At 37.2% G+C, this 15,240-nt stretch overlaps 1 protein-coding gene and 1 pseudogene across 2 annotated transcripts; one reads left to right on the plus strand and one right to left on the minus strand.

Moving 5' to 3' along the window:
* Positions 1–426: 426 nt before the first annotated feature.
* Positions 427–5,505, minus strand: LOC139189867 (uncharacterized; annotated as a pseudogene).
* Positions 5,506–10,311: 4,806 nt separating this feature from the next.
* On the plus strand, positions 10,312–14,956 carry LOC103450933 (diaminopimelate epimerase, chloroplastic-like). 2 transcript variants are annotated; one of them, XM_070809414.1, is made up of 10 exons: positions 10,493–10,898; positions 11,022–11,189; positions 11,529–11,674; positions 12,179–12,249; positions 12,421–12,478; positions 12,668–12,847; positions 13,136–13,220; positions 13,993–14,052; positions 14,150–14,223; positions 14,697–14,956. In XM_070809414.1, exons 3-10 carry the CDS (start codon positions 11,579–11,581, stop codon positions 14,811–14,813), a joined length of 741 nt encoding a protein of 246 aa, XP_070665515.1. In that variant the 5' UTR covers positions 10,493–10,898; positions 11,022–11,189; positions 11,529–11,578; the 3' UTR covers positions 14,814–14,956. The 2 variants fall into 2 exon arrangements, with proteins under 2 accessions (XP_008388562.2, XP_070665515.1); XM_008390340.4 differs by lacking the exon at positions 11,529–11,674 and having other exon boundaries at positions 10,312–10,898.
* Positions 14,957–15,240: the final 284 nt, after the last annotated feature.

A 15,240-nucleotide genomic window follows, 5' to 3' on the forward strand; every position in this document is an offset into this window, starting at 1 on the left:
TAATAAGGCACTGGCTTATAGGATAATGATGAAGAACGTAAGTCCTACTTTCATCTCAAGAGGAGAGTAAGGAGTGATACAAAGCCTTGAGATATCTCAAGGCAAGTTCTAGAGAGTCAAATCACATAAGATAGAACACACATAAACAATTAAAGGTGTATGAAAAATGCATACACTAACTGGAGGCTCAAAAGCTCACAGGGTGCGGAGTTTCTGGCAAGTAGTCATGTTTAATCAGAAAACATACATATAGTATCAACCACCAAGGCAAAATATATCATGTGTAGCACAAAGCAGAGAATTTTGTGGACAAAAGTTGTGTATAAAAAAAAATGGAAATCCTCTTTTTCGGTATTTTTATGAAGAAACAACTAGAAAAATGAAAAGAGAGAAAAAAAAAACATGAAAAATGAAAACAAACAGAAGTTAAGAAACACGACAGATTCCTAATGCCTTTCGAAGGGTTTCAAAACGATGAGTGTCTAAAGGCTTAGTAAACAAGTCTGCAAGTTGATGTTCAGTGGCAATGTATTCCAATACTAAAACCTTCTCTTCAACCAAAACACGAATAAAGTGATGACTAATGTCAATATGTTTGGTACGAGAATGTTGAACAGGATTCTTGGAAATGTTTATAGCACTAGTGTTGTCACAGAAAATAGAGAAAGCATTTTGATGAATGCCATAATCACTAAGCATTTGCTTCATCCAAACAATTGTGTACAACAACTACCAGCAGCTATGTATTCGGCTTTGGCAGTGGATAAAGAAACACAGTTTTGTTTCTTACTATGCCAAGCGACAAGATTATTTCCAACATAGAAACAACCGCCAGAAGTACTTTTCCGATCATCAGCATTTCCTGCCCACTCGGCATTGGAAAATCCAACAATTTCATAATTAGTTTCAAAGGAATAATGTAATCCAAAATCAACTGTACCACTCACATACCTGATGATTCTTTTGACAGCTTCTAGATGCGACTCTTTTGGATCAGCTTGATATCGTGCACAAACACCAACGCTGAAAGAGATATCAGGCCTACTAGCAATAAGGTACAACAAACTGCCAATCATACTCCTGTAAAGTGTTTGATCAACACTTTTTCTATTTAGATCCTTGTGAAGTTTTGTGGTTGTTGCCATGGGATTTGAGACTGGTTTTGCTGAAGTCAAGCCAAACTTCTTAACTAGGTCACTTGCATATTTTGTCTGAAAGACAAAAATACCATCTTCAACTTGTTTGACTTGTAATCCTAAGAAAAAATTTAGTTCCTCACACATGCTCATTTTGAATTCACTTTGCATGACCTCAGTAAATTCTTTTACAAGTGTGACAGATGTGGAACCAAACACTATATTATCCACATATACTTGTGTTATCATCATGTCCTTCTTGATTCTTTTAACAAACAAAGTCTTGTCAACAGCTCCTCGAGTATATCCTTTCTTTAATAAGTATGTTGAGAGTTTGTCGTACCATGCTCTAGGAGCTTGTTTCAAACCGTACAAAGCTTTCTTCAATCGATACACATGATCAGGATGCTTTGGATCAACAAACCCCTTTGGCTGCTCCACGTAGACTTCTTCTTGAAGTATTCCGTTTAAGAAAGCACTTTTGACATCCATTTGATATAATTTAAAACGCAGATGACAAGCAAAAGCAAGTAACAACCTAATGGACTCCAATCTCGCAACGGGAGCAAATGTCTCATCAAAATCCAAACCTTCTACCTGAGTGTATCCTTGAGCAATGAGATGAGCTTTATTTCTCGTGATGATACCATGTTCATCAGTTTTGTTCCGAAACACCCACTTTGTTCCTATAATATTTGTTTCTTTGGGTCTGGGAACAAGGTACCATACATCATTTCTAACAAATTGATTGAGTTCCTCTTCCATGGCCATTATCCAGTCATCATCTAAAAGAGCTTCCTTGGAATTTTTTGGCTCAATCTTTTGATATGTAGCATGTGAAGTTTACTACAGCAGTAGTTTTATTTCGTGTCAACATTTGATCTTCTACGTCGCCAATGATGTCGGACTTGGAATGATCTTTTTGCACTTGCTTGTGTCCTTTTCTCAAAGTTTTTGTTGAGTCTATATTTTGGTGCACTTTAACCTGAGTAGTGGATGACCCATCAATTGATTTTCTTTGAAAGAATTCTACATCTGAAGTAGGTTGTTTAGTACTTAAGAAGGAGTCATTCACAACAACATTAATGGACTCCATGACATTTTTAGTTCTCTTGTTGAACACCCAGTATGCTCTACTAGTGAGAGAGTATCCTAGAAAAATTCCAATATCACTTCGTGAATCAAATTTTGCTAACATTTCTCTATCTCTGTAAATGTAGCATACACTCCCGAATACTCGCAAATACTTGACATTTGGCTTTTTCCCTTTCCAGATCTCATAGGGTGTGCACTTTGTACTGGATCGAAGATAGACTCTATTTACCGTATAGCAAGCAATGTTGACGGCTTCAGCCTAGAAATGCTTAGCCAAACGAGCGCTTGTCAGCATGACACGACTCATGTCAAACAAAACACGATTCTTTCGTTCGACAACTCCGTTTTATTGAGGAGTGATTTCATAAGGATTCGACGTGATCATGGAGTGCCGGCTGTCGACTACCTGACGCCCTCCCCCTCCCCCTCCTCCTTTATTGAGGAGTGATTGGTGCAAAAAAATTGTGATCAATTCCTTTTTTCATCACAAAACTTAGAGAATGATATGTTTTCAAATTCAGTTCCGTGATCGGTTCTGAGTTTTACCACATGATCATTTGAAGCAACTCTATCATTTTGAATTTTATTCAACAAACCAAAAAATGCTGTGAACACATCAGATTTCTCTCGCGGGAAGGCAACCCAAGTAAAGCGTGAGAAATCATCCACCAAGACAAGTATGTATTTTTCCCCCAATGCTTTCGGTTTGTACTGGTCCAACCAAGTCCATGTAAATCAGCTCCAAAGGTCGTGAAGTTGAGATGTAGTTTGTTGACTTGTGTGAACTCTTTGTTTGCTTTCCCACTTGACATTCTCCACAAATTCCAAGTTCTCCAGTCAACAATGGTAAACCCCTCACGTATTCTTTCTTGGAAAGCTTGATCAAATCCTTACAGTTCATGTGACCTAATCTTTTATGCCATAAATCCAAAACATCGTCAGTTGCTTTATTGCATACGTCTGGCACAAGTAACTCATTTGCATTCACACAATAACAGTTGTCCTTAGACCTTTTCCCTTCAAAACTGTCAACCTCTTTAGCAACCTTTACACTACATTTCAACTTATTGAAAAGTACTTCAGCATTATCATCGTCACAAATTTGACTAATGCTAATTAGGTTAGCTTTAAGCCCATCAACTAACATAACATTTTTTAAGCATGGAATTCCTAGTGTTTTGATTTTTCCTTTTCCAACGATCCTTGCTCTTTTTCCATCTCCAAAAGTGACTGCTCCATTTTTGCAATCCTCGGTGAAAGTTGTGAACCATCTTTTGTCTCCAGTCATGTGCCTTGAGCAACCACTGTCTAGATACCAAGTATCAGACTGACAAGATGAGAGAGCAGTGAAGGCTACCAAACATGTAAGATTGTCTTCCTCAGATGAAGGTGACACCTTATCCAATAGACAAATTTGAGTCTCTTTTCTTCTCCATACTTGCTTTAAGTTTGGTGTAAGGGAGTTGGGCATTATTTTTGAATTTCTATTCATTCCCTTTGGGTGAGCAACAAATCTCCCTTTGAGATTTGATTTTTCAGAAATCCAAGAAGTGGTGTGTTTAGTTTGATTTTCCTTTCGAAGTTTGTAACACCTAGGTCTGATATGTCCTATTTTTTCACAGAAGTGACAAATAGGAATAAAAGTTTTTGACCTAATGAACTTCTTTGGATCAACAAAATTACTTACAGAATTTGACTCCTTTGTAGTGATACCCGAATTTCCAACAGGTTCATCACTACTCACTTTCCTGCTAGGTTCTTGTAAAGCTTTGACAAACTTGGTAACAGAAGTGGAAGAACTTCCAGTTATATTAAAATCAAAACCTAAACCGCTTCTATCACCTGAAATCTTTCCATAGCTCAACATTTTGTCAATTTTGCTTGAGCCAATACTAAACTCTTCAACTTTCTTCTTTATGTCACTCAATTCATTTTCAAGACCTTTGTTGTCTGATGCTAGCATATGTAACTTCTCCAACATTGACTCTTGTAGCTTTTCTGCATGTTCCATTTGAGATTGATGCTCGATCTCTGCTTCCTTCTTCTCACTTTCAAGCTGCACAAGTTTATTTTTCAGTTCTTCATTTTCTTTCTTCACTTTCATGGTGATATCATAAAGTGCCGTGTACTTTTGTAAGACTTCTACGTAATCAGGTTCTTCAACTTCTAAATCATCAGTCTCATATCCATCAAAAGTTCCAAAAAATGCAACCACTTCCTCATTATCTTCAGATGCTGTGTCTTTCTCTGAATCACTGTCGCTCCAAGTGGAAGTTAAAGCTTTGTTCTTTTCATCCTTCAGCCTTTTAAGAGTATTGGCACATTCATGAGCATGATGTCCATACCCTTAACACTCGAAACACTTATCTTTATCATTCCAACTTTTCTTTTCACCAAATTTGACAGACTTGGAAGAATTTCCATGAGCAACATCTCTAGAACGAGGGACTTTGGAGTTTGACTCAAAATTGTTTCAATTTTCACGTCCCCTAGAACTTCTAAGTTTCAAAAATTTCCTAGCTTGTTTGGTGAGAAGAGCAAATTCATCTTGAGTCAAGTTTTCAAATGGATCCTCATTCACTTTTTCATTATTGACTTTGAAGGCAACATTTTTCCCTTTCTTGCCTTGTGTAAAGTTAGATTCATAAGTTTGTAGTGATCCAATCAATTGTTCCAACTTGTAAGTGTTTAAATCTTTCGATTCTTCTATAGCTGTCCTTTTTGCATGAAACCTTGAAGGAAGAGATCTTAAAATTTTCTTAATAACCCTATGCTCTGAAATGCTATCACCAAGATTGTGACAACCATTGACAATTACACTAAGCTTAGCATAAAAGTCAGAAAAGCTCTCATCATCTAGCATTTTGATATTTTCATATTTTGTGATGAGATTTTGAAGCTTGGATTCTTTGACAGTAAAATTAACTTCATGAGTAACTTCAAGAATATCCCAAGCTTCTTTTGCCGTTATGCATTTACTAATGTAGTTAAATTGCTCAGGTGAAATGGCAGTGAACAACGCATTCAATGCCTTTTGATTGAATGTGCTAGAGCTGCGTTCTTCTTCGCTCCATTCCCTTCTAGGGTTAAGCAATGACATAGTTACAGAATACTGTCCTTCACCTTTGGTTTCTTTAACTATTGGAGGCTCCCAGCCTTCTTCAACCGCAAGCCATACTCTATCATCAAGCGCCCGGAGAAATGATTTCATCTGTGCCTTCCATGTAGCGTAGTTGTCACCATCAAAATGTGGTGGATGAGAAACTGAACCCATAGCACGATTCATCCTAGACTACCCACGGATCTCACTAGATATTTTTAGTGACCTGCTCTGGTGCCAATTGAAAGTCCTAGGATGGGTACTAATTTAATCTAGTAATATAAATAAACTTCAACTTAACACTAATTCAATTTATGGTTTAAATTAATCAGATATGCAAATTTAATCCTACACAAATATTCAGCGCAAATATAAAGAGTACGCACATGATGTAGGATTTAACGAGGCAAAACCCACCACTGGGAAAATCCTCGGGCTACCAAGCCAGGAAGCATTAAGAAAGAAAGAATACATAAAGACTTACAAGAACTCTTCAACTAGACACACATACTAGTTGGCAGCTTTGTCTTTGCGCTTTGCTACTCGATCTTTCGTCAGTCTTCGAGTTGAAGTGGCATGGCACTAACACAACCGTCAATCACCTTTTCCTCGAACTTTGCAAGATACTAACTCGATCATGCAGAATGTTTATATGATGAAGTGTTTGTTTGAAAAACAATCAATTACGAAAATCACAAGGCACATTTCCATAATTAATATTCAATTTAAAACCTCAAAGAAATCAGCATGAAAAATAATATTTTCTCTTAAAAACCCATGATGTTGGAACCACAAGATAATAGCAGTATTCAAATTATTTTTCCACGCACAAAAAACCAAAGCTGGTGCTTCTAAAAATTCTTTTCAATGAAATCAGTTTTCATGCATATATGGCTCAACTTGAGCACGTTCTTGACTTCCCATATAAATACAAAAAGCACCGACTCAAATTTCTTATCTGATAAGAACTACAATGCAATCCATGTAGTTGAATAACTCTACCAACATGCAATCAGATAAATCCCATGCAAACAGATAAGTCCTACCAACATGCAAACACCTAAGTTTGAAAACACGGTTTGATAGACGGGATAATTCATTCTAGAGAAATATAACCCACACGGATAAAAGTCCTATCCCTAATACAATAACATGTGATATAGATGAATGTAGTTGGATGCATGCATGCAAACGTACCTGAATGAGTATCGCGTTTCGGTAACATCTTCGCATCGAAAGTGTGAGAAACCTCCCTAGACTTAAACTATTACAATTGAAAATATGTAACAAGTGTAAACTATTACAGACTCAGGCATTTTGTTAGGGATTGCCAATTTTACCCTAACACGAGGCCCCAGTCCCTAGTCTTTTAGAACCTTGGTACCAAGTTATGGGAACTTGCATGAAGTCTTTTGTTTTCCCTGAGCAAAGGAAGCTTTCCCTCAATGTTGTTGCAAGCAGTGAAGACGCACAGATTACTGTGGCCAAGGCCACCAAGGGAGTTGAGAGACAGCTCTATCTCGAGTTCTTTGAATCACTGGAAATGGCGAAAGATTTGAAAGGTTTGTGCCTCCACAAAAATCTAAACAGATGGTTTTTGTGGTGTGAAGCATCTCCATCTCAGATCAGTTACTGGCCTCACCGGAAATTTGGTGTCGGATTTTTTCTCCAGTTGGCATGTTCTTAAGAGCTTGAAGCTTGAGAAGTGCATGGGATTGCACAACCTTGATGTAGAAACAAATAGCCTCAAGAACTTGGTGGTGGAAGATTGTTCAGACATGGTTTATATTACAGTTTCTGCAAACAATCTCAAGTCCTTTTGGTATGATATGGCGAAAGATTTGAAGGGTTTGTGCCTTGACAAAAACCTAAACAGATGGTTTTTGTGGTGTGAAGCATGTCCATCTCAGATCAGTTACTGGCCTCACTCGAACTTTGGTGTCGGATTTGTTCTCCAGTTGACATGTTCTTAAGAGCTTGAAGCTTGAGAAGTGCATGGGATTGCACAACCTTGATGTAGAAACAAATAGCCTCAAGAACTTGGTGGTGGAAGATTGTTCAGACATGGTTTATATTATAGTTTCTACAAACAATCTCAAGTCCTTTTGGTACGATGGTGTTCTTCCTCGGATTGTTAGGTTAAGGGATGCAATGAGCTTGGTTCATGTGGTGCTTGATTTGAGACATGGACCAGGCAGTTTAAATTTGATGAATTTCTATCCAATATCTTAATTTCTTTCAAGGATGTTGAGGTTCTCACTACAAGTGGTTGGATTCTTGAGGTATGCTTATAATGTACTTCGGATTGAACATTGTTTGGCTTCTTGCACATAAAAAGTCATCGTACTTGTACATAAATCACAGTCTGACACGTATACAAAAACAACTCATTATTAAAATCTCAATAGGAAATTTTTTTGCATACATATCAAATTGTAATTTGTCTAGTACACGTAAAAAGTCATCGTCCTTGTGCTATATTTTGTTTAAGTGGTTGTGTTCAGGTGGAGTGATTTTTGGATATCTTGAGTTCCAATTCAACAAGCTAAAGTCATTAACTTGGGTAGACTCTTTGATCAACAAGAACAAAAGAGACTCCATTGCTTGCTTCCTAAATGCATGTCCTTTGTTGGAGAAGTTGTTAGTTGAGGCAAGTGTTCTAGTTTTTAACAGATAAACGATTTTTGGAACCCAATACTTATGTTTATTCAATCTAATGCCTAGAAATAAACATGTGTGTAAAGAGAGAAACATGATGTGCAGAAATCACTTCGTTTTTCAATATTGGTTTGTGAATATATATGCTTTTACAGTTTTACTGACTCTTCCTCTCATTGTGACGAGTGAGCAGATTGACAGCAACCTCAGCAGAATCCCCTGCCCATATTTCCACCGTTGCTGTCATGACTTTCATCTCTGGATGGACTTCTCTTCTGTCAGGTTCAGCACCTCACAGCTCAGATACCTCAAGAGCGTTGACTTTCTGGGATTCAGTGCCAAAGAAGATGAACTACTACTGATGGATCTTGTACTTGAGAAGGCGATTAGGCTCAATTCATTCACTTTTAACACCCACAGAAAATTGAAAATTGATCAACCCAAATTGTAACGATCTCACATCGGAAGTCTATAGTCACTTTTCCGTGTTACATAACCTCAATCCCACATCGGATATGCTGGTAGTCAACTTTTTTAATTTTAGTCGAGAAAATTGTTGGCAAATGTGTACTAGATGCACTAGAACATAGTAAAATTTTCAATGAAATTATATTTTAATGAAATTGTTGGAACAATGTGCGTAGGATACACTGGAAGATAGTAGTATATTCTCGATAAAATAGATGGACTTGTAAACTGGAATGCAAGAGAAGGATTTAACCTTTTTTTTTTAATTCTTGTGTTTTAACTTGTTAAAGAGGTGAAACCAGTTCCAAATTTGAGGAGAACGAATTATAATAATCTTTGGTTTTATCTCATAGATTATGTACCATAATCTAAACTCAGAATTTGATTAGAAAAAAGGGTTGTGGTGAGCTTAAAAATGATGCTAAATGGTAAAATGAAGCACACTAGGTCCAGTTCATTAGCAAATCGTATTTCTTTTTGGTCCTACATCGACAGTTAAGAAAGATGCTTAACACTTTATATAGCCCACTGCATTTTTTTCCATCGCATGGGCTATAGCAGCGGATATACTCACCCCCAAAATCTTAAATCGTCACATTGACTAGAGCGGATATACCGCTGAAACTCTAAATCCAAAATTAATACGTATAGGCCTAAACATCTAGTTGTAGCCGAGCCATCCATAAATATGGAGAACAAAACTACTGCTACTCACAAACAACACCCGTTTATCAAAGTAGTATATAGTTCACAGTGCAGCAGTGGTTAGATAGATCATCAGCTAGCTCGTGAAAGTTTCTGAACATGCCGATTATCCTCGAGTTCTTCGCGGTCAAGCAACTTCGGTAAAAAATACCTATTATTCACTGAAGAACTGCATCACAAAAAAAAAAGTCAACAGACGAAGCAAGAGAGTTTTAAAATATAGCAACGTATATTTGATAAATTACAAAGAAGAAATACTCGTTGCAAGAATGTAGACGAGTGAAAACAAAAACTAAAAACTAAAAACGAAATTGCTATCAAACGACTCACAAATTTTTTAGATGTGGTTCTCTTATAATCCCATTAGGCATAAATGCGGAAAACAACTTTGGCACGCCAAGCCAATTCCAACAACCCAAAAGTTAGTAGTACTAGGACAAAAATCCATCCCAGTAGAAATAATAAGTTGATGCCCAGTTAGCGTAACTTTCGAGGGGATCTAATTGACAATTTATAAAACTTTAGGGGTAAGAAAGTTAGAATGAAAATTTTCAGTGCCATACTAGAAATAGGTGAAAACATTGGGTACAACAATCAAGGTTCTAAAAGACACTAGACTTTAGTCAGACGGCGGGTTAGGACCTAGCGTCTAGGTGGCTAAACTGGGCCTAGGTGAATTTAAGTAAATTTATAATATTTCGTGTAAATAAGTGTCTACTTATACTTAAAATATATTAGCATATGGGCACACATAAAGTGTATGAGAATTTTTTTTTTTTTTTTTAAAATAAAATGAGAGAGGAAGAGAGTGATAGAGAATGTGAGAGTGAGAAGTTTTATTTTTTTATTTTATTTTAATTAGAAATATGTTACGATTACATGTAAGTGACGTTTTGAAAAAAAAAGTACAATTTGATTGTGTGAAATTACATTTATGCCCCATAATTTTTTATTCATGTTCTGTTTCAATTAGAGAGTTAAACTGGTAATTTCATAGGGTTTTGGTTGACAATGAGTGTTTTATTAATTAGTAGAGATATAAGTTCATCATAAATTACAAAATAGAATGACATATATATTACAAAGTATTAAAACATAATAAAAACATGGGGAACAATGATATAATATGTGTTCATTTAAGTATGCAATATGTCTCTTACAATTTATTAAAAAAATAAAATACAAAATGAAAATGATTTATTTTCTATCTAAGTGAATCGTGACCTATGCAGATGCCTAGGCAGGTCTGGACGGGCTAGAGAGTCTGTATACGGTTTAAGAGCAGGTTTAAGCGTTGTTTTTTAATTTTCAAAAGCCTAATGGGGACGGTGGGCGGCGGGTTATTTTAGAAAGTGGGTACAGCACCTCAATTGAACACGTTGTTGCTACGACCAACGGCAAGTAAATAACAATTAGGTAGTCAGAGAGCCGCTACGCCTACCATCAGAGCCATGGGAGCCATAGCCGCCGCCATTTCACTGCCTCTCACCTCCCCAACTCGCCGATCCCTCACCTTCCTCACCGCCTCTGGTCGACCTTCTTCTCCGATCCTGAAGCTCAACTCTCCCTCTGCAGCTGCCTCGCCGAGAGCTCCTACTCTCCGTGTGTCGGCGGTCTCCTCTTCCATGAGCGTCGAAGCCGTCGAGAAAGCCTCCCCCGCTGCCTTTCTCGACCGGAGAGAAGCCGGATTCCTCCATTTCGTCAAGTACCACGGCCTCGGAAATGACTTCATCCTGGTATTCAATTTCTCTGACATGTTTTGGATTTTTTACAATTTTTGAAATTGATTGGCATTGAAGAAGTTAGGGTTTAGTTGTTATCGATTCTTTGTTTTGATTGTCTGGTATTGCGAGTGATAGGTTGATAACAGAGGTGCTTCGGAGCCTAAAATTAGTCCGGAGCAGGCGGCAAAGCTATGTGATCGGAACTTTGGGATTGGTGCCGACGGAGTGATCTTCGCACTGCCGGGCATCAATGGCACTGATTATACCATGAGGATTTTTAATTCTGATGGGAGCGAGCCCGAGGTGAATCACATTTTCCTAAATATCGGTTTTAAGGGATATTTGGAAATATAGCCATTTTAGAAATCGCTTATTGAAATATAACCTACATTTTCTAATTTTTATAAAACTAACCAAAATTAGAGTTAAAAAGACTTAATTCCTTAACTTTCTCTTAACACTCGCGTGCTGTCTCTTAACACTCCTCATCTCCATTGAAACGCCACCACCGAACTTCGCTTTACCCAAACGTAATTGAACCAAGTGATCACGCCAAGCAGTAGTCGCAATACTAGATGAAGAAACAGTCAAAACTAACAAAAATTTTCTGAAATCTTATTCGTGGTGTGGCTATGAACCCAGTCGAGGCTGTCAAGCATCTTCACGGAGGAGGTAATCACCACATATTGGACATGCTACAAGAGTCAGGCGTGATGCTCCTCCTGGGCAGAAGGTTGGTCTCATTGCTGCTAGGGGGACTGGTCGTCTCAGGACAAGTTGCTGCAAAGGTATCTAAGGCAGACAAGTGATGAGATTACATTTACCACTTTATCTACATTTGCCGTGTTTGGACTGTTAGTATTTTATTCAAGACTAGTTTGGTGCATTTTGTGGAGGAATTTTGTTTAAGAAAAAAAAAACAATGGGGATGAAGATTTAGAAAGAAAAAAAAAACACCATGTCCGATTCTGGAAGCAGGGAAAGTTTTAAACTAAGGGCAATAAGTCCTTTTTAACTTCAATTTTGGTTAGTTTTATAATAAATGAAAAATGTAGGTTATATTTCAATAGGTGATCTCTAAAATGGCTACATTTCCAAATTTCCCCTTTACTTGATTGTTTGAAATGTTAATTAGATGAGTGATTGCCACATTGTATTGAATGTAGACGGTCTGAAATGGCAATGAACTTTTTGCATTTTATTGAATGGCAGTATTGTGCATGAGTCATGCATTTCAAACTTCTGAACTTTGATATAAAATTTTGGAAATTGATATTAATTTTTGTTTGTAGATGTGTGGTAATGGAGTCCGGTGTTTTGCCAGATTCATTGCCGAGCTGGAGAATTTGCAGGGAAAGCATAGGTATGGTAAAGTTGATTCCATATATTGATTATTGTTTTTGTTTAACAATGTTTCCTTGTATATTGCATTGTTTGCTTTAGTTGTTGTTTGAATTTAACATCAAAAAGTGAAATTTATTTAGGCACATACGAATGGGTGTAAATTTCTAACGGTATATGTAAACAATTGCAGCTTTAAGATTCATACTGGTGCCGGTCTAATTATTCCTGAAATTCAAGAAGATGGGAAGGTATATTCTTGTTTATATTATGTTCCAGTTCAAGTAAAGTATTTCGGATTGAGATGTCTAACATTTTGCAAAGCATGTGACTTTGAAAAATTTATGACAATGTTAATTGCCTCTCTGGATGCCTTCATCATGTGTTAAGTATTGGATGTTTATCTTGACTTTAGCAGACATCAATTTTCTTAATTACAGGTCAAAGTTGATATGGGGGAACCGATTCTTAAGGCATCAGATGTACCTACAAGACTGCCTGCAAACAAAGATCAATCTGTCGTTAAGTCGGGTCTCGATGTAGATGGAGTAACCTGGAATGTAACTTGTGTTAGTATGGGAAATCCTCATTGTGTAACTTTTGGTACAGAAGGAAGCCAGGTAATTATTGCTAGAATAACTTGGGACATATTCACTCTTATGAATAACTGGGAACATATTCACTTTTGCAAGGCTTATGTTGCAGACATTTTTCTCAATTGTCTTCTCTATAATGCTTCTGTTCCATCTCAAATGAATGACACAATGTGGGTGGAATAAAGATGATTGATTAATAGTTTCGTCCAGCATATCACATCCTTTTCAAAACATTGGAACTTTTCATGAATGACTACGCTCAAAAAATCCGTAGTTTCTGCTTGTGACTTCATGTTTTTGTTAATTGAACAGAATATGAAGGTTGATGAATTGATGTTAGCTGACATCGGTCCCAAATTTGAGAATCATGAGGTGTTTCCTGCACGAACTAACACAGGTTTGGATTTATTTGTCTGTGGAAATGCTTTTTTTTTTTTTTTTTTTGAGCAGTTAGATTTGGCATATTGTTAAGTAAGAGCACTATTACATGCTGCATATTGTTAAGAGGTCGCACTTGGTGCGATGGCAAGTGCCTTCGCCCATGAGCGGTAGGTCTCGGGTTCGAGACTTGGGAGCAGCCTCTCCATAAATGGGGGTAAGGCTAGCCGACATTTACCTCTCCCAGACCCTGCGTAAAGCGGGAGCCTTATGCACTGGGTACGACCTTTATCCATTGCCTACACCTGTTGACATGACAGATGATTGACCGTGCATAAATTTGAACTTTGAGATTTCTGGTATCCTTCATTTTAAAACTATTGGAATAGTGCTTGCTTGCAGTGGGTATTTTAAGATATACTTTGAAAAAGACATACTCACAAAATTGTCCGGCACTGACTTTGAATTTACAAAGTTAGAGTGGAATATTATTCGAAAACAGCTACTCATAGCTTCTATGCTGAACTGCCTAAAATTGTAAAAAGAACTCATGCGATGTGCAATCCAAATATGATATTGGGTGCTTGAAGCTTTTCCTTCTCCAATCTTGCTTAGAGCTTGAGACACAGTTTCAAGATTCGATAATGATCATACTACATATTCTAGTGCAAATGAAATATTTGGTTTCAATCAAAGTTCTTGGATCCTTTGGTCCTGTCTTGTTCTTAATTTGTCATTGTTCTGAAGCGTTGATTTTGTATTCACAATTTCCATTTGATTGTGATTGACAGAATTTGTGCAAGTTTTCACTCCTTCACACCTAAAGATGCGTGTTTGGGAGCGTGGGGCAGGTTAGTTCTGGTGCAACCAAAGAAGAAGTTATTATACCTTGATCAGATACCAAATCCAGTTTTTTTTAATGGGAAGTATAATTATTTTTCATTGCAGGAGCAACACTTGCTTGCGGAACTGGTGCTTGTGCTGTAGTTGTTGCCGCAGTTCTTGAGGGGCGTGCTGAGCGAGTAAGTTTTGGCATATTTTTTTTTGGATATATTAAAAGAATTTAATATAGATGGTTTATTTTTTTCACATGAAAATGAAAGTATTCCACTTTCATCTATCAGTTTTTATCTTTAACATCCAATTTTAAGAAGAGTAATGCTATAGCCTATGCATACTACAATTCTAGTTTTGGCATTCTTCGCATCACTATTTCTGTTACATTGCCACGATACGTTGGTCACTTTTATAAGCGCGATACCCCTCCCATGCGCGGTACCAACCATGAAAAACGAGGGGTGGGTAGTCTGATACATGTGGCCTAACAACTCAACGGCCACGTGATTTCCTAAAACGTAATGTGGGGAAAGTTTAGTGTCTTTGACTGTTGCTTATTCATCTATCGTAAAATTCCAGATCACTTCATTGTTACTGTAGTTTATTTTACTTGCTGTCCACTTCGCTCATCTGTTTTATGCTTATCATTTGGACGTAGAATTGCACGGTTGATCTACCTGGAGGGCCGTTGCAGATTGAGTGGAGAGAGGAGAACAATCACATCTACATGACAGGCCCGGCTGAAGTCGTATTTTACGGATCAGTGCCTCTATGATTCTTTTCACTGCGTTGTGTTTGTATGAAGAAATGAAGATAGATTTTGTAATTTAAATTCATCTGAGTTATGTAGAATTGCAAGTCAAAGAAACCAGTGGAGTCGGAGACATTCAATATATCGTCTGTGTTTGCTTTATGAAAGTTGAATCCCTCCAATGGCATCCTACACTTGGGCTCCATAACGAAATGGTAATGGGAGACAAATGACCATCCAAAATTTTACTTCTAAATGATGATTAGGGGCAGGTGTTGTCGAGCCATATTGGTTAAAGTAGATGTGCTCTTCTTAAGTATTCAAGTTCGAATTGTTTTCTATGCAAGTTAGAATACTACTTGTATAAAAATAAACGGGTTTTTATCATAAGTGGTCCTTAAAATTGATCCACACTATCGATATGGTTTTTGAAATTGAAAATTAATCAATG

This window comes from Malus domestica, chromosome 12 (assembly GCF_042453785.1).
Source record: "Malus domestica chromosome 12, GDT2T_hap1".
Classification (NCBI taxonomy): domain Eukaryota; kingdom Viridiplantae; phylum Streptophyta; class Magnoliopsida; order Rosales; family Rosaceae; genus Malus; species Malus domestica.